Here is a 25,014-nt window from a genome sequence, read left to right as displayed (position 1 = left end):
AATCAATAATTATCATTAGCATAAGACATAGAGAGCGATGTATTAAAGTGCTCCACACGGCTCCGGGGGTTAATAAAGGCCTTCTGAAGAGAATCGATGGGTTTGTGTAAGAAAAATATCCATATTTAACACGTTATAAAGTAAAATATCTATCTTCCGTCAGACCGGCATCCGTATTCAACTTATGAAGAAGGCGTTACTGGCGAGACGTATGATGTTCGGACGTAGCGCAAGCGTTTTAAACTGCGAGAGGCGTTGACATTTTACTCTATAACATGTTAAATATGGATATTTTTCTTACACAAACCCATCGATTCTCTTCAGAAGGACTTTATTAACCCGTGGAGCAGTTATATGATGGATAAATGCACTTTTATGGGCTTGAAATTCTGGGCTTCCATTATAAAGCTTGGAAGAGCCAGGATATTATTTAATATAACTGTGTTCGTTTGAAAGAAGAATGTCATACACACCTAGGATGTCTTGAGGGTGATTAAATCATGGGCTAATGTTCATTTTTGGGTGAACTATCCCTTTAATAACATTCCATAAGTTAACGAGAGTGTTTGAGGAAATGATCCTCCTTGCGGCTCAGAAACTCAGTAACTCGACACAGGACGGGATTCAGAGAGCTGGTTTATTTCATTGCTTCTGGGAGGGTAAACAGACACAGTGATTGAACTGCATAAACAGAAGTACAGGACTTAAACCTGGATATGACAACAAAATCATCTCAGCTCACCAACAAACTACCCGTGTTCTTTCCACGTAAGATTATGACTGAATCACACACACACACGCATTCAGCATCTGCAGGGAATAATAAAGCTAATGCACATGTACTCCAGATTGTTTCAATGCTTCTAAAGGGAAAAGTCTGTTTATCTACTGAGAGAGAGAGAGAGAGAGAGAGAGAGAGAGAGAGAGAGAGAGAGAGAGAGAGAGAGAGAGAGAGAGAGAGAGAGAGAGAGAGAGAGAGAGAGAGAGAGAGAGAGAGAGAGAGAGAGAGAGAGAGAGAGAGAGAGAGAGAGACAGAGAGAGAGAGAGAGAGAGACAGAGAGAGAGACAGAGAGAGAGAGACAGGGCAGGTCCAGTCGTACCACTTGAATCATTTGCCTTAATCATTTTCTTTGCTACTTTAAACTTAGAAGCAAAATGCAATTATAGCGACACCATTACAGACCTTACCACCCCCACCCCCCCTCACACACACACACACACACACACACACACACACACATACACCCATAAGACACAATCCAATAAAGGGCATTTGCACTATATCAAATCCAAATTAAACAAAATATGTCATCTCTAGAAAAATCTTCATTCTTGTATGCAAATGTGTTAAGAACGGCTCCAGTCAGTGACACCGCGGTGGAGAAATTGCACTTGTGCAGTCAGCAGAACAGCGACCCTCAGCTCTTCTCGGATTTGCCCTTGCGGATGCGTTTGTACTTGTCGACGTACGCTTTCACCAGATTGGCCACTTTGTCGGCATTCACCTCGCCACTCTTGCTGTGGCACACCTGAGAGAAAGAGCAAGACATGTGCTGTGTGTTTCTATGAGCCACGTGTGCAAAATTCATAATTTGAGTCAACATTATGCCGGCACATGAACATGAATTCAAGGAATAGATGCACTAAAATCACACTGAATTACAACTGATTCAAGAGATGCGGCCCAGAGAATCAGTGAATACGACTATAATAATAGAAAAATATAATAAAATAAATAAATAGGCCTAAATAAATATGCATTATAAAATAATACTATAAATGAGAAATATATATATATATATATATATATATATATATATATATATATATATATATATATATATATATATAATTAAAAAATATATACAAATCAAAAATTATATTAGGGCTGTCAAAAGATTAATCGCGATTAATCGCATTCAAAATAAAAGTTTGTGTTTACATAATATTTGTGTGTGTACTCTGTTAATTATTATTTATATATAAATACACGAATACAAGAAATATTTGCATGTATATACTGTATATACATTTATATAATCTATAATATATATATAAAAATAATATTTTTTTCTTAAATATATACATGCTTGTGTGTGTATTTATATATAAATAATAATTAACAGAGTACACACACATATATTATGTAAACACAAACTTTTATTTTGGATGCGATTAATCTTTTGACAGCCCTAAATTATATAATATATTATTTATTTATTTACATTATATTTGAATAATTTTATAAAAATACATGTTATAAAATAACAATAAAAAACAAATATAATATATGTATGACTAATTTCTATAATAATAAAAAATTGTCCAAATAAAAGCAATCAAAATAAATTATATAAAAAATTATATATAAAAATATATAATATATATATATATATATATATATATATATATTATAGTACAAATACATTTTATATTATTATTTTATAACATTTATTTGTAATACTTATAATCTAAATAAATAATATAAAATATAAAAAATATTATATTTGAACAATTTTATTTATTTTTTATTATAGAAATAGTCAAATAGAATATATATTTTTATTGTTATTTTATAACATGTATTTTTATATGCTATACATTTTATATTTTTAATTATAGAAATTATAGTCATATATTAATTATAATAAAAAATAAATAATGAAATTATTCAAATATAAACACACACACATTTATGTTATAATGTAAAAATAAATAGTGTGCCTTTATTTATTTATTTATTTATTTATTTATTTATATATATTTATATTTATATATATTTATATTTATATATATTTATATTTATATATATATATATATATATATATATATATATATATATATATATATATATATATATATATATATATATATATATATATATATATATATATATATATATATATATATATATATATATATATATATATATATAAATAATAAAAAATAAAAGGCACACAATAAAATATTACAAGTTAACATATGGCTTCATTGCAATTTCATCAAGATTTCTCCTGTGTTTTCCACGCGGAAAAAAGTTGCGTTTACATCTTAGTGTGACCTATATAACCTCTACGGATCTACTAAAAATCTGCACTTACTTTCTCCACAGCTTTGCGTACGATCTCTTTATATTCATCCTTGTTGATTTCATTCCTCTGATAGTATGGCTTAATGGCTGCCTTCACCTCATTGACGGCCCGCTCTTGAATCTGCAGTTTCTGCTTGAAAGGGGAAAAATGTAGTTTAGTAAGTGCAGCGCAGGATATGGACTTTAGCACGGAGCGGTTTGCTTGAACGTGCCTTCTCTTTCTTTGAGCTGTCGGCATGAGCCTTGCTGTGAGTGGCGGGTTGGGTGGTGGAGGATGGCTGGGCCGCACTGGCCATCCCAACAGGATGAGGAGGCCCTGAAATTACTTTGGTTGGCATGGGCTTGAAAGAACCTTTGCCTGGGATAGGAAAACTGGACATCACCTGCTGTAAAATATGCAAATGTTACCAACCAAAGACAGCACATGCAGGCAAATTTAGACATCATTTAAGTTATATTAAGCCATACAAGTCTTAAAGAGTTAGTTCACCCAAAAATGATAATTCTGTCATTAATTACTTCCCTTCATGTCGTTCGACACCCGTCAGACCTCCGTTCATCTTCAGACACAAATGAAGATATTTTAGTGTAAATCTGATGCTCTGAAAGGCCTCCATTGGCTCAATGCACGTTTCACTCTCAAGACCCTTAAAAGACACTAAAGACGTCGTTACAAAGTCCATCTCACTACAGCGGTTCTACAATAACTTTATGAAGCGACGAGAATAGTTTTTGTGCGCAAAACAACCCTAAATAACGACTTATATAGTGATGACGATTTCAAAACACGGCCTCATGAAGCTTCGAAGCGTTATGAATCAGTGAGTCGATTCAGCAGTTTGAATCGCCAAGTTTGGCAGTTTGACACGCGATCCGAATGATGAATCGACTCACTGATTCATAACGCTTCGAAGCTTCATGATGCCGTGTTTTGAAATCGTCATCACTATATAAGTCGTTATTTAGTGTTGTTTTGCGCACAAAAACTATTCTCGCCGATTCATAAAGTTATTGTAGAGCCGCTGTAGTGAGATGGACTTTGTAACGACGTCTTTAGTGCCTTTTAAGGGTCTTGAGAGTGAACCGTGCATTGAGCCAATGGAGGCCTTTCAGAGCATCAGATTTACACTAAAATATCTTCATTTGTGTCTGAAGATGAACGGAGGTCTGACGGGTGTCCAACAACATGAGGGTGAGTAATTAATGACAGAATTTTCATTTTTGGGTGAACTAACCCTTTAAGCGAGGTATGAAGAATGGACCCCAGGGGTTCTCTTTAATGATGATAACCCTGGTGCTCACCTGTGATGGGTGGCCTTCGGGCGGTACCACGGTGAAGCCGCCCTGCTGCACGGGTGGAGGAGGTGGTGGAGGCGGAGGCAGTCCCTGCACGGCTATGGATGGGACCTGTAGGAGCGGCCCAGTGGGGTGCAGCTGTACTGGCACTGGAGGGGGCAAACTGAACTGAGGAGGCGGCTGCAGTCCCACAGCCGGAGGTCTTGGAAGCAGAGGACCCATGGGGTAGCGGAGGACCCCCATCACACCCAGCTGGTGGGGCATCAGGGTGGGCGGTGGGGCTGGCACAGCCTCGGTTGGCAGGGGCGCATTTGGCTCATTCTGTGGGGGATCTGAAATATGGAAAACGGACATGAATGTTAATGCGACCCAAAGATAATAAAGGAGAAATTCACCACTGGCAAGATGGGCTTTTAATTAAAAGTGGCTGTTTGTGTAATAGAAATGCAAATGTCTTTTGAAACATGACTAAAGTAAGAGCTTAAAGGGTTAGTTCACCCAAAAATGAAAATTCTGTCATTAATTACTTCCCCTCATGTCGTTCGACACCCGTCAAACCTCCGTTCATCTTCAGACACAAATGAAGATATTTTAGTGTAAATCTGATGGCTCTGAAAGGCCTCCATTGGCTCAATGCACGGTTCACTCTCAAGACCCTTAAAAGACACTAAAGACGTCGTTACAAAGTCCATCTCACTACAGCGGCTCTACAATAACTTTATGAATCGGCGAGAACAGTTTTTGTGCGCAAAAAAACCCTAAATAACGACTTATATAGTGATGACGATTTCAAAACACGGCATCATGAAGCTTCGAAGCGTTATGAATCAGTGAGTCGATTCATGATTCGGATCGTGTGTCAAACCGCTGAAGGTCTGACGGGTGTCGAACGACATAAGGGGAAGTAATTAATGACAGAATTTTCATTTTTGGGTGAACTAACCCTTTAAGAACGGCACTTTTGAAAATTGGCATACTTATGCTTTATGGATAAGACACTGATGTGAAAATTATTTTGTCTGTTAACGCGTCTTATTCAGATTTCAGAAGGTATCACACTGTGAATACTGATGGCCAACCAGTAAGATGAACACTTTTGGTCACATGTCCAGAGCCGCTGCGGTTACACTCAAACCACAATGTTTTCAGACAGCTTCAACATTTTCTCACATCATCACAGTTTATTCACTATAGTTTAGAAAATGGTAATAAAGTATGACAAATTCATCTTGATAATGTCAGGTGACTTTGATAGAAAGGGATGTAATGGATTACGATGTATGACACAATTAGATAATACCAATTCAGCTCAACCAATGACCAAGCAATGCTTCATTTAGTTCAGTATGTGGTGTCAAAGGTCGCATTAGCAATTAAAGAAAAAAAAACACTTAAAAGGTGCAGTGTGTAAGTTAAGGCATCTAGTGGTGAGGTTGCGAATTGCACCCGCCCATCGCACACCCCTCTCAAAGCACAGAGAAGATACGGTGGCCAACACAGGACAAAGATGTCGTCGTCTGAGAGAGCAGAGAGTAGCTAGCGCTCTGTAGAGAAGTTTGGCCCTTTAGGGCTACCTTAGAAACATGGCGACGCAAAATGGCGGCTTCACAGTACCCGCGGTGTGTGTAGATAGAAACGGCTCATTCTAAGATAATAAAACATAACCGTCTTTATACACTTAGTTATGTATATTATATTGCATTTCTGTCAATAGATCCTCATAAATATTACACACTGCACCTTTAAGCAAAACATGGTCAGTTTTGGTCCCAAATTTTTATCAATTTTACTGGTAGTCACTATATGAAGAATTTTTGGGTGTAATATGTCACGGTTTACATTATTTTGCCATCGTCACTTGCATAAATTAACTATAGTGTCCTTTACACACTAGTCAAACATTATATCTGTGTCTGAATCATTCTTGGTTTGACTGTAAGCCTTGGCCGCGTTCATTAACTAACAATTTATTCATTTATTTTAAAGAAATTATCTAAGTTTTATGATTCCAGTTGATTAGATATACTTGTTGATTATTAAGGTTTGAATGTAACCATTAAAAGGGAATCCAGAAATTAAAAACAGATTTTATAGGGCCCTAACAATGTCATTTTTTTAAATCTTTAATAATTTGTTGTGAATTTGTACACGTTTTATGATTTCAATAACGCAAGACATGTTTTTTGATTACTAAAGTTCAAATGAAATCCAGAAAAAACGGGGTCCAGTTTAATCTGGATCAGAATATTCTATGTTTTGCTATAATCCGTTTTACTTTTGTGCCGGTTTTTCAAAGCAAAATTGTATTGGATCACCCTGATCCAGATACACACCTTTTCAGATGACCAAATCTGGATTACTAGTGCTCTACGGAGCCCCTAAGGGGACATGGTGATGGGAAAAATATGAAATTATGAAAATATTTTAATGTTTTTGCATTCTCTCAAAAGTTTCATGTAGCGTTCACCCGAGAAAATTTGTATTCGCTTTTGGACTTTTGACTGGTTCGTCTCTTATGATTGTGCCAATGTAGTTTACAAACAGTGATAAAACACTTTAAATTAAATATAATATTTTTGTTTGATATTTACATAGGGATTATTTTATGGCGTCAAACTTTTTTCTTTACTGTAGGCGACTGAAAGGCTTAATAAGTAGCCTAATGTCTACTTCTAATTTATTACTTTAACAGTTCAACTAATCAAGAGAAAAATAACAAATGTGTGTATTACATAAAACAATTGACCAGTTATTATATTTTTGTTCCTGAAATTCACCCTTCTGCTGGGATCAGCTGATTTTTTTTAATCAAAGGTATCCAAATCTTACTAAAAAGTGTTGAACAACGCAAGCTGACAATTTGATCCAGGTCAAAACCAAGATTTGGATTTTGTGATCTAATCCGATTTCAGAATAATTTTTTTCTCTTGAACAACCCATTTTCAATATTTGATCCAATCCGAATACTTTTGAACAACTGGGCCTAGAAGATAAAGTTTGTGTACTTGTGGCTTGAGAAAGCCAAAATCCTGAAAAATTCAAATGGAAAAACCGAATTGGAGCAACAATAAAACAGACTTCATTGGGCCCTACATCTATTATCAGCGAGTGTAAGTGCATTTTCAATCAGCCCATCAGAACATCGTAAGCAGAAAACGTTGGATTAAGAGTTTGGATTAAGACAGACCTGCTTGTTTTGGGGCACCTGGTGCACCCTGATCATCCTCTTGTCTGTTCCAGGTATTGTTGCCGCCTCCTCGGTCCCTGCGCGAGTAGTAGTTCTGCACATCGGCGGGAAGAGTTCGCCGTACAGCCCAGCTCGATGCCGACGACCACCCAGAACGATCCATCGCCGACTCGCCGCTCTCACAATCTTTTCTCTTTCCTCCGGCTCGGTTTTCGTTGAAGCGACTGTAGGAGTCTGCATTATTTGTCCCTGAGAAAGAAGCACGTGGCCTCCAATTATCTGCTGGCTCGCCCTGTTGGCTGGACGCCCAGGGTGCACCTCCTCTACCGCGACCTGCGTTCCAGCCGCCCCGACACCAGGAATCTGAAGGTGGACTGGTCAAATTTTCGTCCCTTCGCGGCTCACGCCCTCGAGCATCAGTGTCCGGCCAGAGCCTCTCCCTATCTTTTACCCAGTCCGGGTTCTCGCTCCTGCTTCGTTCGGGAGATGCCTCATTGAAGTTGCCGTTGTCGGATGAAACAGGATCTCTTGTTGACAAATGCCCAGGTTTTTCCGCATTGTTCCTCCAATTGGAATTGCGGAAACCTCGTCCACCGCCACCGCCACCACCACCACCACCCCTGCTCCGCCATCCATCCGTACCCCAAGACTCCCTCTTGCGAGGAGAGTGGCCGCCATGATCAGCACGTTCCTGGGATGGGCTCCGGCGTCCGGGTCGGTTTCGGTTCCTGGAACGACTGCGTCTCCTGTGACTCCGCTCCCTGCTACGACTACGGCTGCGATTCCGCCGGCCTTCCCGCTCTTCCTCTTGCGGGTCGCGATTCCGCCGGCCTTCCCGCTCTTCCTCTTGCGGGTCGCGATTCCGCCGGCCTTCCCGCTCTTCCTCTTGCGGGTCGCGATTCCGCCGGCCTTCCCGCTCTTCCTCTTGCGGGTCGCGATTCCGCCGGCCTTCCCGCTCTTCCTCTTGCGGCTCGCGATTCCGCCGGCCTTCCCGCTCTTCCTCTTGCGGCTCGCGGTTCCGCCGGCCTTCCCGCTCTTCCTCTTGCGGCTCGCGGTTCCGCCGGCCTTCCCGCTCTTCCTCTTGCGGGTCACGATTCCGCCGGCCTTCCCGCTCTTCCTCTTGCGGGTCGCGGTTCCGCCGGCCTTCCCGCTCATCCTCTTGCGGCTCCCGGTTCCGAGATGTGGACCGGTTCTTGTGACTACGGTCCCGTGATCGGGACCTTGACCTGCGTGTCCCTTCGCTCTTAGACTCCTTGGTAGGCGACCAAGTGGTCGTAGGCGAGTGAAAGCGAGACCTGCGGGATCGTCCCTCCCGCTCCCTCTTGTCCGAGCCTTTCGCTTCCTTAGAGAAGTCAATCTTGGGCTCTTGATCGGCCATCTGAGCCACGTTTGCGGTGGGATCAATTTCAGCTTCAGCAGCATTCTCGGACACCGGAGAATCGCACTCCATGGGAATGGGGTCAGTGTTGTCCTGAGGACTTGCATTCGTGTCCTTAGTTTCAGGGCTGGCTTTCTCTCCAAGAACTGAAGGAGCGGCGCTCTGTTCCTCTTGGAGAGGAGGAGAGCAACTGGATTCCTGCTTATCTGCATTGTCTTCCGTGGTGTCAGGCTCCGGTTTCAGATCCGTAATCCCTTGGAGAGGTGGAAGGCTACTTGATCCCTGCTTGTCGGCATTGTCTTCCGTGGTGTCAGGCTCCGGTTTTAGATCCACAATCTCTTGGAGAGGAGAATGGCTACTCGATTCCTGCTTTTCGGAATGGTCTTCTTCAGTGGTGTCAAGCTCCGGTTTCAGATCCTCAATCTCTTGGAGAGGAGAATGGCTACTCGATTCCTGCTTGTCGGAATGGTCTTCTTCAGTGGTGTCAAGCTCCGGTTTCAGATCCTCAATCTCTTGGAGAGGAGAAAGGCTACTTGATTCCTGCTTGTCTGCATTGTCTTCCGTGGTGTCAGGCTCCGGTATCAGATCCTCAATCTCTTGGAGAGGTGAAAGGCTACTTGATTCCTGTTTGTCGGATTGGTCTTCTTCAGTGGTGTCAAGCTCCGGATCCAGATCCGCAATCTGGTCCGAAGCGGCTGTAGGAGGTTCAGCTGCTGATTCCGCTTGCAGAGATGATTCAACATCCTGGGAATCAGATTGAGACTCTTCCAATTCAACAGAGGAAAGAGATAGGCAATCTTCCTCCACTATTGGTGAAACACTCACCAATTCGACTTGGTCTGCATCATTTATCTCATCTTCTTTCTCGCCATCTTCTGGTGAAAGTATCGGATTGTCTTCAACCATACTCTCAGTTGCCACTTCTTCTACTTCTGCCGTTTCCTCTTCCTGGTTATTAGACTCAGTAGGACTCATCTCGTTCTCCACCTCCATCTTCTCCTCCGTATCCACTGGGTCTTGGTCGTCATCAATCTGATCAGAACTTGCTTTCTGGTCTGTTTTTGGTTCCTCAGATTCTGCTTCCTCTTTGACTCCATCGTCCTCATGAATTCCAACCTCCTCGTCTTCATGTCTCTCCACCTTCGGCTTCTTCGGGCGTCCTTTCCTCTTCGCTCCAGACCTCTGATTGTTCCCCTGGTGTCCTCTGCTCGTAGAAGCAGGAGTATCGTTTATGGTTTGTGGTGTAGAAGAGGTGGTGTCTGAATCTGTCGATTGCGACTGTGCAGCTGAGGAATCCTCTGCCTCAGTGCGACTGTGTCGAGAAGAACGTCTGGTCGCAGTAGCTTCTGGCTTCACAGAGGTCTTTGACCCAGAACCCCTGGTTCCCTTTCTCTCCTCACCTTTGGGGCAGGTGACGGCACAAACCATGCCATGAGGAACTGAGAAACACAGGGGGAAATTAAATTAAAATCAACTCAAAATAAACATGACCACAATTTAATTTTAGCTTACATTATATAATACAATACACAAAAAATGTTCACGGCGGAAAATGATAGGGTCATATAGGGTGCAATCGATTTGTCTTGAGACAAGGAAGAATTTCAGAGGAAGAATTCAATTTCTAACCCTTACGGTTATTAGACAAAAGTTGGTGGTGCTAGAATGATTGAGTTAGAGGCTCCGAATTTGATATGGTGATAGTTCAGACTGTCCTCTATCTGCGTGCCAAATTTCATAACTTTCCCGTAAGCGGTTCTATGGGCTGTCATAGACTAAAGAGCGGAAGAAGAAGAAATTGAAGAATAATAAGAACTCCAACGATTACAATAGGTGCCTACACACCTTCGGTGCTCCACCCATAATTAACATATCGGCCGATACTGATATGGTGGCCGATATATCATGCATCCCTAAACACTACTTAGTTAGCACATTAACTTTGGCAACTAACGCATATTATGTGTTGCATATGAAAAGTCAAATAATTAAAAATAACCAGAATAATACACATGTCCTTAAACGCAACTATCAACCAACTCTATTTCAAGTGAACTCACCTGTGTGTTCAGAAAGCAGCAGATTCAGAGAGGCGGAGACAGCTGACAGAAGCAGATGTGAGTGGAGTAACACCCTAAAAGTCAATAAACAAAAGGTTCATAACCCAAAAAAAGAGACATGCACACAAAGGTACTTTTAATGACCAAACCAATGTATATGTAGTTTCAAAACAAAAGCTGAATCAGAATAAAGCCACAAAAAAAAAACAGTAAACCGGAAGAGATCATCTTAACCCCTTTACCTGTCAACCTTTTTGAGAATAGACGTGAAAATGCACCATCCAAACTTAAATGGCTGTAATTCAATTTTAATGTTTAATTCAATTTTCGGTCTCGTTTTAAAGACGACGCTGGGCAAATTATTGCTTAAGTGAAAGCACAATGAAAAGCATGAAAAGTTATGTTAGATTAAATATACTGTTAATAAAATGTACTGTCCTAAATATTTGGTAACACTTTAGAATAATGGTCATTAGTTAACATTAGTTAATGTATTAACTTACATGAACTAACCATGAGCAATACATTTGTTACTGTATTTGTTCACCTTTGTTAATGTTAGTTAATATAAATCCAGCTGTTCATGGTTTGTTCATGTTAGTTCACACTGCATTAACTAATGTCAACAAGATTTTAATAATGCATTAGTAAATGTTGAAATGAACATTAACAAAGATTAATAAACGCTTTATAAGTGCAGTTCATTATTAGTTAATGTTAACTAATGTATTTAACTAATGTTAACTAATGAGCATTATTCTAAAGTGTTACCAAATATTTTTTATTTTATACAAAATGTATATTTTACAAAATAATTTTTACTCTAAAATTACTACAAAGTCAAAGCCATATGTCTAACCAAGTTGTGTTCCAAATTTGAAGTTGATATCACAAAAATTGAAGTTCCCATGAGATTTTGTTTAGAATAGCTAAAAATAGCCACCGGGTGTGACAATTTATTGATAATTTTTGTATGCATTCTCCTGTAACAAATTACATAATTAATCAATTTCTTTCCAAATTTCACAAAACAATCACCAAATATGGAACCGTGAGACTCAGACCTTTCCGACGATATGCGTTTTGTCAAGATTAGAAAAGGTTTTGAATATAAAGTGTTTAAAATAAATTGACACCGCCCACTAGGGGAGGAGCCAGCTAAAAGAATTCGAGTACTGTTTCCATAGTAACACAATGTCCAATTCCAAAGTGGTTTTCACAGGATGAATTTTGAGTTTGTACGCTTTCGAATGATACCTAATTCATGATAAATAAAATGTGTGATATGAAAAAAGGCGATAAAAAAAAAAAAAAGAGCGCCTAGCGGGACGGTGACAGTTAAGGGGTTAAAGATTCAAAATGGCGGTTTCAGCGGTTCTTGCCATTTTTGAGTGCATCAGATTTTCAGCTAACAGACAGTTTGAAACGCACTCCTCACCTGGGAACACCTGTAGAGAGGACAGGTACAGAGGCAGGAAGCCACCTGCGTTTCCTCTCTAATCTCCTCCACTGAACGCCATCCGGACCCTCCTCACAAACCTCAACAGATCCTGCCCTACAGCGCAAGACAGAAACAACAAACAATGAATGTTGATCATTTCCTCATATTCTCACTGCAAAAAATGCTTTTCTTACTTAGTATTTTTGTCTTGTTTTCAGTCCAAATATCAAAAAAATCTTACATTAAGAAGCATTTACTAGACAAGCTAAAGTTCTTTTTCTTTTTTGGGGGGAAAATAACTCAAAATTAAGGGAGTTTTTGCTTAAAATAAGCAAAATAATCTGCCAATGGAGTAAGCAAAATAATCTTGTTTTCTGTTTGAATTAAGATTATTTTGCTTACCCCATTGGCAGATTATTTTGCTTATTTTAAGCAAAAACTTCCTTAATTTTGAGTTATTTTCCACCAAAATAAGACAAAAACTTTAGCTTGTCTAGTAAATGCTTCTTAATGTAAACATTTTTAGATATTTGGACTGAAAACAAGACAAAAATACTAAGTAAGAAAAGCTTTTTTTGCAGTGCTACATTGCTGCGGCTCCTCTCTTCCCAGTCTGTCAGTAACGCTCTGTTTACTTCCTGTCTCTATGAAGCCCCGCCTTCTGAAAAGCACACTGTGCTCTGATTGGTCGGCTGGAGCAGTGTGTTGTGTGGGAAGTTACTTTGAAAAGTAATGCATTACAATATTGCGTTACTCCCTTAAAATAACTAATTGAGTTACTTAGTTACTTTTTAAGAAAAGCGTTACGTTACTTTTGCGTTACCTTTTCTCACCTCGGCTGGGCTTGTTTTTGTTATTGTTTATAACAAAAAAGTTATATTTTTGTGCAACGGTAAAGACTTCTTCATACCAAAATTAAAATAATCCCCAGGCTTAGGTAAAAATGCTAATTCACACATGACCAGTAGAGGGCGCAGCTCTGGATAATGATAGAATAGGATGCAGGAGAAAAAAGTTTTAACAATAAAAACATTTGATTTTCATCATCAAAGGTCAGCAGCAAGACATTGGTAAACTAAATATAAAGGTAGATTATGCATAAAAATTGTTGTTTTATTTAACATTTAATTATTGGAGGTTTGCATAGTACTCTGATTTTGCATTTGACTGATTTTATTAATTGTGAGGAGAACAGAATCTTTATTGTGCAAGTGAGATAAATAAATGCTCACATTTAGTCTAGAACTACAATAACCATCACCATTCACACACACACGCCTCTGCACTTATTTTTCTCAACATGGGGGCAGGAGAGCTGTCAATCAAATGAATGTGAAAAAGTAACTTGCATTACTTTCTTGAAAAAGTAACTCCGATATTTTGTTGTAAATTTGAAAAGTAATGCGTTACTTTACTAGTTACTTGGAAAAAGTAATATTACGCAACTCAAGTTACTTGTAATGCGTTACCCCCAACACTGGTTGTGATTATGGTATCCAGTGTGTTTGGGAAATGCCCCGCCCCTTACCATAACTGCTAACTAGCTCAACCAGACCCCGCCCCTTTATTCCGCGCATTAATTATTTAAATAAGGAATATTGTGACGTCTTCGTGCACTCACATGATCTGCGTCAGCGTGCCGAAGGTCGCTCCCTGCTGGCTGGGCAGTGATGAGGGAAAATGCTGATCGAGCAAGAGAGAGTGGCACGAGTCTCCTCTCACCTGCACACACACACACACACACTGCTTAACACTTCCTGTTTCATTCACATGCAATAAATGAGACCAACAGGAGGAACACACATAGTGCAATGCTAACCTTTCTGTTTTTGTCCACAGATGCATCCGAGTCACCTGCCGGGGAACAAAAGACATTTACTTGGGAAATCGCTTAATTTTTATCGTTTCTGTTATATAGAGCTCAACCACAACCAACTATTAAGCAAATCTGTGTAAAAAAGCTTGCACACTTCAAACCAGAGCTGCATGATTGTGTATAAATTGAGAATCGTGATTCATTACTGGATGAAATCTGTGTTTCTGAAAGAATCTGTTGAGCGAATGATTCAATGACTCACTCATAAAGACTTCACTTGTTTCATTACTGGATGAAACAGCATTTTTGAACAAATCTCTTGAGTGAATGATTCAATGACTCACTCGTAAAGACTTCACTTGTTTCATTACTGGATGAATCAGTGTTTTTAAACAAATCTCTTGAATGAATGATTCAACGACTCACTCATAAAGACTTCACTTGTTTCATTACTGGATGAATCAGCGTTTTTGAACGAATCTCTTGAGTGAATGATTCAATGACTCACTCAAAGACTTCACTTGTTTCATTACTGGATGAATCAGCGTTTTTGAACGAATCTCTTGAGTGAATGATTCAACGACTCACTCAAAGACTTCACTTGTTTCATTACTGGATGAATCAGCGTTTCTTAACGAATCACTTGAATGAATGATTCAACGACCCACTCATTTAGTCTTCACTTGTTTCATTACTGGATGATTCAGTGTTTTTGTACGAATCTCTTGAATGATTCAATGACTCACTCATAAAGACTTAACTTGTTTCATTACTGGATGAAACAGCATTTTTGAACGAATCTCTTGAATGAATGATTCAATGACTCACTCATAAAGACTTCACTTGTCTCATTACTGGATGAATCAGCGTTTTTTTTAATGAATCTCTTGAATGAATGATTCAATGACTCACTCATAATGATATAATATTAACATAATATTCTAGTTTATGCAACTTGACCTCCCGACAGCATCGGTGGCATTTTCAACAAAACATTTGCGATGGAAATATATGGGTAAATATATAGTGCAGTGCCAGGATAAATTAATTTCGCAACACATACACATCACATACACACTTTACATTGTTAATTTATGTTCACGTTATTTCCCAATAATGCTTTGTATAACAAGTCCAAAGTACTTTCCGTTCAATCATCAGAAGTCAAGGTGAATTTAACCTGGAATATCTTTCATATTGAAATATCAACACCTCACGAACAAGACAAGAATCAATATTTAAGCACGTACCTTTTCTGTGGCATTTCTGTTTGGCATTAGCTCTGTTCTCTCGAGTTCCTGTCAGTCTGAGCGCCTTCACAGGAAGCTGAAACACAGAGGAGATGCTCGGGTGAGTTTCATCAGGAATCAGAGGCTCTTATGGAGACACACTCAGGACATTAGGAGGACGTCTGACCTTGATGCACTGCTGCGAGGAAACCTGCAGGTAGATCGCGCTGAAGGGTCTGCGGTCCACTGGACAGGACTGAACCATCTGTGACCAATCACACACACACACACACACACACACACACACACATCAAACATTACAGTATATATTTCCTGGGTAGTATGCAGATTATTGACCTGTGTCCAACCAAAAATGATTCAGACAGCAGATATAATGTGTGCTGGACACTATAGTACATTTATGCAAGTGAGGACAGCAAAATAAAGTAAATCGTGACATTTTAACCCCCCCAAAAATATTAAAAATTTGATTAATAAAGAAATATAAATCAATTGTATGCAAAAAAATAAAGTATCTAAACAAGTACAGTAAACTAAATTCCAAAAAGTATTATAATATAGTATTAAAGGCACAATACGTAATTTTTCGCCACTAGATGTCTCTTATTCAACACAAAGGCGTGTCTTTGACTTGATTGGGTGGGGCTTTAATTCTGTCAGTCGAGCTTGTGTGTGTGTGTTGTAGCTAGGGATGTTAACCGATGACCGTTTGACCGAATCAACGTTAACCGATCAAAGTTGTCGGTTAAAAAAAAAAAAGTGCTCTCTAAATTAGGCTATTATAGACAGTGGACTACACTGCAAAAAATGCTTTTCTTACTTAGTATTTTTGTCTTGTTTTCAGTCCAAATATCAAAAAAATCTTACATTAAGAAGCATTTACTAGACAAGCTAAAGTTTTTGTCTTGTTTTAGGGGAAAATAACTCAAAATTAAAAAAAAAAGTTTTTGCTTAAAATAAGCAAAATAATCTGCCAAAGGGGTAAGCAAAATAATCTTAATTCAAATTGAAAACAAGATTATTTTGCTTACCACATTGGCAGATTATTTTGCTTATTTTAAGCAAAAACTCCCTTAATTTTGAGTTATTTTCCCCCAAAACAAGACAAAAACTTTAGCTTGTCTAGTAAATGCTTCTTAATGTAAGATTTTTTTGATATTTGGACTGAAAACAAGACAAAAATACTAAGTAAGAAAAGCATTTTTTGCAGTGTAAACGCTACTACAGTTAGCCATCTCATTCCAAAATCTTTGTGTGAAGTGAACAAATCCCTCACACTCAATGTTTCATAACTCGCCTGTTTGTACTTAATAAACCGATAAAAACATTTGGCGCGAGGTCACAGCGTTTGGGTTTGCGCGCTCCTAAGGTTTGCAAAAAGTAAACAGGCTAAAACACTCGAGGTTAGAGCCAGGGCAGACGACAGTATGAAGCGTGCAAAGAAAAGTAGTGTGTGGGACCATTTCACCAAAAAGAACGACACAGATGTAAGTTGCAACTTGTGTGATTCAGTGCTTAATTAGAAGGCACACAGCGAGTTAGACCTGCCTTGGCCGGTGCGTCTTTTACGCATTCTGAAGGTTTTATCCATTGGCTTTATCGTGTTGCAGTCTATTAGACAACATTCCGCATAAGATGGGCTTACATTTGGAAATATATTACATCTACATTTCAGTGGTAACACAAGGTGTTGATCATCATCTTTCTTTATTATTGTTAGCACTACCTCGAACTAAAGCGGCGTCTCTTCGGAGCTGTCATTTTCTTAAATGAGCCGCGGCAATGTTTCAAATGAGCTTCTAACGCTAGACAAATGCCTTTATTTTCAACGCGATCACCTTGTACCCAAACCATTTCGAAACTAACCCCCGTTTCACACTGGAAGCGTTTGTACTGCGTCACAGCAGCAGCTCCAACGCTACATATAATGCTCACTTATATCCAATGCGAGTATTGCTTTATAAAGACAATTAGCCTATATTTGTTTTTAGAAGTTGGTAATTTATAAACTTGATAGTCTTGCCTACTACAACATTCGCATGTAAATGGTAAACGATAAACATGCCCAAGAAAACAGCTCCGATCATGTGGTTTCATTCATACTTAACTTCAATTCGTTTGCAAGACCGCAAACTCCGCCGACTTGATTTGGGTAGTGCTAGAGCCTAGACCTGTCTGTGTAGCCTACATAATAGACCAAACTAATGTTTATATATCATCTTTGCTGGCTATCTTAAGTTATATATATATATATATATATGCAGTGTTGGGGAAAGTTAATTTGAAATTTGAAAAGTAATGCATTACAATATTGCGTTACTCCCTTAAAAAGTAACTAATTGAGTTACTTAGTTACTTTTTAATAAAAGTAATGCGTTACGTTACTTTTGCGTTACTTTTGCGTTACTTTTTCTCACCTGGGCTGGGCTTGCTTTTTAGTTTTGTTTTTTAATAGCAAAAAAAGTCCTTTTTTGTGCAAATGTAAAGACCTCTTCATACCAAAATTGAAATAATAGGCCTCAGGCTGAGGTATAAATGTGCTGCCATTCTGGATAATGGAAGAATAGGACGTAGGAGAAAAACGTTTTACCAATAAAAACAAAAAATCTAGTAATTTTTGCTCATGGCTTAACTGAATCATCAAAGGTCAGCAGCATAACATTGGTCAATAAAGGTAGATTAAATGCATAAAAATATTTGTTTTATTTAACATTTATATATTTGAGGTTTGAGTACTCTGATTTTGCATTTGACTGATTTTATTCATTTTGAGGAGTACAGAATCTTTATTGTGCAAGTGAGATGAGTAAATGCTCACATTTAGTCTAGAACTACAATAACCATCATGTTTACTCACAACGCCTCTCCACTTATTTTTCACAACATGGGGGCAGGAGAGCTGTCAGTCAAATAAATGTGAAAAAGTAACTTGCGTTACTTTTTTGAAAAAGTAACTCAGATATTTTGTTGTAAATTTGAACAGTAATGCGTTACTTTACTAGTTACTTGAAAAAGTAATATTACGTAACTCAAGTTACTTGTAATGCGTTACCCCCAACACTGTATGTATGTATGTATGTATATTATATATATATATATATATATATTATATATATATATATATATATATATATATATATATATATATATATATATATATATATATATATATATATATATATATATATATATATATATATATATATATATATATATATATATATACACACACACAGTACATATTATACAGTACACACACTATATTTTCACACAAAATGAATAAATAAAACAATTTAAAAGGGGTTAATGTTCTACAAATATATTTTATTCTTCATTTTCTTTTCTGGCATACTCCAGTTCTTGTTAAAACACACTACATGTGCTTCTTGTGTGCATTTTGAGCACTTTTTGTGTGAAATCGTATTTATTTTGTCATCAAAAGTGTGCTTTCACTTTAATTGAGCGTCAGCAAAGCAGCAAAAATAAGCTCGGCGCCGAAACCCCCGCTTCACTGCTGCTCACGCGAAGCTCCTGTTCCCGGTGTGAATGCACTCATTGATTAACATGGGCGCCGAAAAAAATACGCGCTGCTCAAGCTTGCGGTGTGAAACGGCCGTAAGGAGCCATTTGTCCTCCGATTACAAACAAGCTCCTCGGCGCCGCGTTTGCGGCACTCATGTTTCGCACTGTAGGGGATTTTAAAAAAGTGAGTGGAAGGGAGGCGGCGGCGCCGGGACAGTGTGTGTGTGTGTGAGAGTGTGTGTGTGTGTGTGTGAGAGAGCGGGAGGCAGAGCGGCAGAGAGATGCCACAGAGTTGCGAAATTGCAGGCGCGGCTCGCGGCTGTTATTTCAAATAGCGCAGCATATTTTAAACTAATCGGTTAACCGGTTTTAACCGGCTAATGAGGCTCGGTGGTCGGTCAAGAAAATGTTTAGTTTTCGCCATCCCTAGTGGTAACGCAGCGCTGATTTATCATATCACGCACGTGAGTGTGTTAAAGTGATGTTATAATGCGACTCTATGAGACACTTGTTCACACTGCAGTGAGCGAGATCCTGTCGGCAAAACTCCGAACACATCTTCCTTTCTTAAAGGGTTAGTTCACCCAAAAATGAAAATTCTGTCATTAATTACTCACCCTCATGTCGTTGGACACCCGTAAGACCTCCGTTCATATTCGGAACACAAATGAAGATATTTTAGTTGAAAGCTGATGGCTGAGAAAGGCTTCAATCAGGCCTCCATTGGCATTCAGTACATTGACACTTCCAAGATCCATGAAAGGCACTTAAAACGTCGTTACAAAGTCTATCTCACCACAGTGGCTCTACAATAATCTTACGATGCGACGACAATAGTTTTTGTGCGCAAAAAAAAAATCAAAATAACACCTTTATCCAACTTGTTCTCGACTTCCGTGTGTGCCTCCACGACGCATGCGCGAGAATATGACGCAGATCCGGCGTTCGGACATATGACCCAGAAGCGATTTGTTTACGAGCAGAGGAAGACGCGCGTGTCTAAGCTGTTGGATTCTACATTGATCTGCTTTAGGTCTCGGCGTAGTGCTCAAAATGGGGCTTAAGTGTGTATTTCATGGATTCCCGAACACCGGCGCTACGTCATTCTCGCGCATGCGTCGTGGAGGCGCACACGGAAGTCGAGAACAAGTTGGATAAAGGTGTTATTTTGATTTTTTTTTGCGCACAAAAACTATTGTCGTCGCATTGTATGATTATTGTAGAGTCACTGTGGTGAGAGACTTTGTAACGACGTTTTAAGTGCCTTTCATGGATCTTGGAAGTGTCAATGTACTGAATGCCAATGGAGGCCTGATTGAAGCCTTTCTCAGCATCAGCTTTCAACTAAAATATCTTCATTTGTGTTCCGAATATGAACGGAGGTCTTACGGGTGTCCAACGACATGAGGGTGAGTAATTAATGACAGAATTTTCATTTTTGGGTGAACTAACCCTTTAAGAATGACTTCAGTGCCATTCTTTGTTCTTTCTTAACTCCAAGTCTTCCAGAGTCGTGGCCAAAGCCGATTGGAAAGATCGCCGTTCGTCAGCTTCTTTGTTTACGAGTAGCACCGCGGAACCACCGCAACTCTGCCGTCATTATGTTAAGCCCGCCCACCGACTCTATACAGGATGTGATTGGCCTGACCAGAGTTTGGTTTTTCCAGTTCATACACCAACGGAGAGTTGCTAGACGACCCTGGCTGCAAATTACATTTGCTACCGCTAGGGTGCGTTCAGATTTCGAGGCTAATGTTGCGTTCACACCGGACGCGAATGACGCAAATAATTGGCATGAAGTTGGACGCTTGAACATTTTGAGTTTACTCGCTTCATTTGCGCGTGACATTCACTTCACAACAGATGCGAATTCGCGTCATGGGCGGGGCTTCTGCCAGCGGCTCGTCTCGTTGAGAAATGTCTGACATGGGCTGTGTTTACACGTCTCAACAAAACGTAGTTTTAAGACTTTTTCAGGCGATAATGTAGTTGTTTAAAGCTCAAATCTGTGGTTTATTTATAAAGAGAGTGCCTTTTTGAACATTTGATCTGGTGTTTTGGGAGTTGTGAGCTCCAGTGGATCAGCTCAGCTCTTTAACCCCTGTGAGAGCAGCCTTTCCTCAGCCAGTTCTTCTGCCGCTGGCTCTGATGTCTCTGTGGCGTCTCCGGCTATAATTCGTCTTGTGTAGATCTAACGGCCGATCTTTGCTCTCATGGATCTAAAATTTGTTCCCTGGCGAATCGTTTAAGGCCTTTGCACACTGAGTCCGAAATTTGCATGCAAAATTTTTGCACGTCAAAAAATAAATTCGACCTCACGTTATGTCAATCACGCTTGCACACTGCCTCCGAAACTTTCATCCGTCAAAAAAAAAATCGGAACAGGTTCGATTTTCTGCGTTTTTCGCATCCGTTTTTCCCATCTACAGTGCTGATGCCCAACCTAAAACTGCTGGCAATGCTGGTGAATGAATCGCCAGTGCTCCTCAGATACCTACAATTATATATACAAATATTATTGTATCAAAAATACTGCAATATCACAGCTATAATTATAGCAATCCAACTCCCTGTAAACCGTGTGTGTGTGTATGTGTGTGTGTGTGTGTGTGTGTGTGCGCGCAGATCCTAGACATACTGCCAGTCTCTGTTCAGGATTGGAAATTGGTGGTCTTCTTTTTAATATGCGGCTCCAGTATCGCTAGCAAAGCATCAAACAGAGCCACTGACGTTCAACTTTGAATCGGTCTGGATAATCCGCAGCTCCTTGATAAGGAGGTGGAAGACGGCATTTTAAGTTGTTTTGCGTTTTTTTTTCCGTAACGCATTCATTAATACGCATCGGACTCAGTGTGCAAGGTCTCTGTGCGTGACGAATTTTTCGGATCACGAATACGAAAAAACGCATGTGAAAATTTCGGACTCAGTGTGCAAAGGCCTTTAGGCTGAGGGCAAAGAGAAGTTTCATTACTTTTTTATTTTTAGGCTATTTAACTTTACGTTACCGTTGTAGCCGACTAGCACCGACTTTGAATGTTTGACTGAATTGTTTGCTTTATTTCATGTGTAGCTTATTATACCTTTTACTTATACTTTTGTATTATTGATCAAACATAAACTTGCATTTAACAAAAAGAGACTGTGTTGTGTTTCATGTCATTTAATGTTATCACAGTGATAATCATATTGTCTGAACCAGATATTAATATACAGATTTTCTCCTCATTGTTGTCTCTACCAGAGCAAGCTCCTGATTGGTTAACACGGCGCGAATATCCGCTAAAGTTTGTGCGATTCGCGGCATTCGTGCGGATCACGCGTCAAACGCTCAATTCGCGCCGCCTCATTCGCGTGAACCGCACCGCAGAATGTCTATTCGCGTCTTTGCATTGACTTAACATGTAAATCACTGGCGCGAATCGCGTCCGGTGTGAACGCACCATAACGGTAGCCCTAAACGAACAAACGGAACGCTAGTTACGCTCTGATGTCTCAGACATCCACATCTTTGTCCTGTGTCGGCCACCGTAGCTTCTCTATGTGCTTCAAAAGGGAGGGGTGAGCGTTTGCAATTCATAACCTCACCACTAGATGCCACTAAACTTACACACAGCACCTTTAAAGCAGCAAATCGGCATATTACAATGATTTATGAAGGATCATGTGACACTGAAGACTGGAGTAAAGATGCTGCTTGAAAAATGATGCATGATTTAATATATATTCGCGTAGAAAACATCCGTTTTAAATTGGAATAATACTTCACAGATTTTACTGATGAGTAGCGCAAGTGTGTGTGTTTAAAGGGTTAGTTCACCCAAAAATGAAAATTCTGTCATTAATTCCTCACCCTCATGTCGTTGGACACCCGTCAGACCTCCGTTCATCTTCAGACACAAATGAAGATATTTTAGTGTAAATTTGATGCTCTGAAAGGCCTCCATTGGCTCAATGCACGGTTCACTCTCAAGACCCTTAAAAGGCACTAAAGACGTCGTTACAAAGTCCATCTCACTACAGCGGCTCTACAATAACTTTATGAATCGGCGAGAATAGTTTTTGTGCGCAGAAAAACCCTAAATAACGACTTATATAGTGACGACGATTTCAAAACACGGCATCATGAAGCTTCGAAGCGTTATGAATCAGTGAGTCGATTCAGCAGTTTGGATCGCCAAATTTCAGCAGTTTGACACGCGATCCGAATCATGAATCGACTCACTGATTCATAACGCTTCGAAGCTTCATGAGGCCGTGTTTTGAAATCGTCGTCACTATATAAGTCGTTATTTAGGGTTTTTCTGCGCACAAAAACTATTCTCGCCGATTTATAAAGTTATTGTAGAGCCACTGTAGTGAGATGGACTTTGTAACGACGTCTTTAGTGTCTTTTAAGGGTCTTGAGAGTGAACCGTGCATTGAGCCAATGGAGGCCTTTCAGAGCCATCAGATTTACACTAAAATATCTTCATTTGTGTCTGAAGATGAACGGAGGTCTGACGGGTGTCCAACGACATGAGGGGAAGTCATTAATGACAGAATTTTCATTTTTGGGTGAACTAACCCTTTAAGCAGGAGTGTGTGGAAGTCTGACCTGAGCCCAGCGGAGGATGCAGGCCGAGCAGTAGATGTGTGTGCAGCAGTTGGGCACGGCTCTATCCGTCCGTCTGGGACGGTTCAGACAGATCGGGCACCGCTGATCCTCCTCATCCTCCAAACTGCCCTCTGAAAAAAAAATCACAAACTTAGTTTGATGCACCCACATTATTATGCATTAAAATATTCCATGCATAACAGTCAAATTGAACTACTCAGCCTTGTTCACTTTAGTGTGTGTATGTGTGTGTGTGTGTGTGTGAAGTAGATGAGCATAAAGCCCCACTCACCCTTTCCTGGCCCCTCTTGCATCTTTGGCTCCGGGTCACAGCAGCTCTGAGCCCTGGTTTACTCTACCAGCACGTTAAAACAGGAAACATAATAAAGATACATTAACATTATCATCATAATGACAGCGTAACTCTGTCACTGTGTCTTTATTTGCTGTGTTTATTTACTCTCTTGCGCTCTGTCTCAGCACAGCTGAAGTTTGACTTGTTCATTAGCAGTCGTTAGACATAGCAGAGAGCGTTTAGCGCGTTTTATACTCATTAAAACCCGTCCCCTGTGAATAATTAATAAGAATAACACGCCTAGACACACACAGCGATGTTAACACGTCCTGTTTATAAGTTCAGACTCTTGTTTATCAGTGTGACGCGGCTAGCCGTGTTAGCATCCGCTGTCATTAGCGCGCACTCACCTCCGCGCGCGTCGCTCCACGGTCTTCAGATCATATAATAGCACGCAGGACGCTCCTTAGCACAAAAACACACACTTTTCGTGGACTTTCATGAGCACTTGCGCTCGTAATTGCGATAGATTTAAAGGCGCCCGGCCACATGTGGGTCAGAGGCTGCAGTTCCGCCTCTTCACCGCTGTGGGGCGCTGCTGCGGGGCATGATGGGAGACTCGCCGCGTCATCGCGTAGGGTTTAAGGTTCGCAGAAGTAAAATTCAGTAGAATGGCGGATGCTGAACATCTACTGTAAAAATAAAATAAAAGTCTTTTAAACCTTATTTAATGATTTAAAAAAAATAAAAAAATAAACAGGATTTGCACATTATTTATTTATTTACATAAATAAATATGTTACGAAATGAAAAGTCGGAATTATGACTTTAAGAGTCATGATTGTGACATGAAACATTGAAATTATGACACGCTAAATCGAAATTATGACATTAAGAGTCAATTTATGGCATGTAAATTCAAAGTTATGTCATAAAAAGTAGGAATATACTAAATCGAATTTATAGCAGCCTAGTAAGTCATAATAATAAAAACATAAAAAAGTCGAAATCATGACATAAATCGCATAATATTCAGTAGAATGGCGGACGCTGAACGTCTCCTGAATAAAATAAAAGTCTTTTA

The 25,014-nt window shown here is 39.5% G+C and overlaps 1 protein-coding gene across 1 annotated transcript; it reads right to left on the bottom strand.

The window, feature by feature from the left end:
- Window positions 1-619: 619 nt before the first annotated feature.
- On the bottom strand, window positions 620-24,537 carry scaf11 (SR-related CTD-associated factor 11). Its single transcript, XM_079817716.1, has 14 exons — window positions 24,341-24,537; window positions 23,928-23,990; window positions 23,636-23,766; window positions 15,686-15,763; window positions 15,520-15,595; window positions 14,273-14,307; window positions 14,075-14,175; window positions 12,451-12,567; window positions 11,013-11,086; window positions 7,575-10,391; window positions 4,394-4,719; window positions 3,304-3,477; window positions 3,102-3,224; window positions 620-1,529 (listed from the first exon to the last, which is right to left on the bottom strand). The coding sequence occupies exons 2-14, from the start codon at window positions 23,947-23,949 to the stop codon at window positions 1,419-1,421; spliced, it is 4,185 nt and encodes a 1,394-aa protein (XP_079673842.1). The 5' UTR covers window positions 23,950-23,990; window positions 24,341-24,537; the 3' UTR covers window positions 620-1,418.
- Window positions 24,538-25,014: the final 477 nt, after the last annotated feature.

Source organism: Gobio gobio, assembly GCF_949357685.1.
Source record: "Gobio gobio genome assembly, chromosome: 5".
Lineage (NCBI taxonomy): Eukaryota > Metazoa > Chordata > Actinopteri > Cypriniformes > Gobionidae > Gobio > Gobio gobio.
Note: the sequence above shows the minus strand (reverse complement) of the source record. Positions and strands in the feature narration are given on the sequence as shown.

What these genes read in the sequence shown, in the direction of transcription:
- scaf11 (XM_079817716.1), bottom strand. Translation starts at nt 23,949, where the DNA reads ATGCAAGAGGGGCCAGGAAAGG. An exon ending in GCATCCTCCGCTGGGCTCAG is followed by an intron (nt 15,764 to 23,635) that starts GTCAGACTTCCA and finishes GATTGGTCACAG; the next exon opens with ATGGTTCAGTCCTGTCCAGT. An exon ending in CCTCGCAGCAGTGCATCAAG is followed by an intron (nt 15,596 to 15,685) that starts GTCAGACGTCCT and finishes TCTGTGTTTCAG; the next exon opens with CTTCCTGTGAAGGCGCTCAG.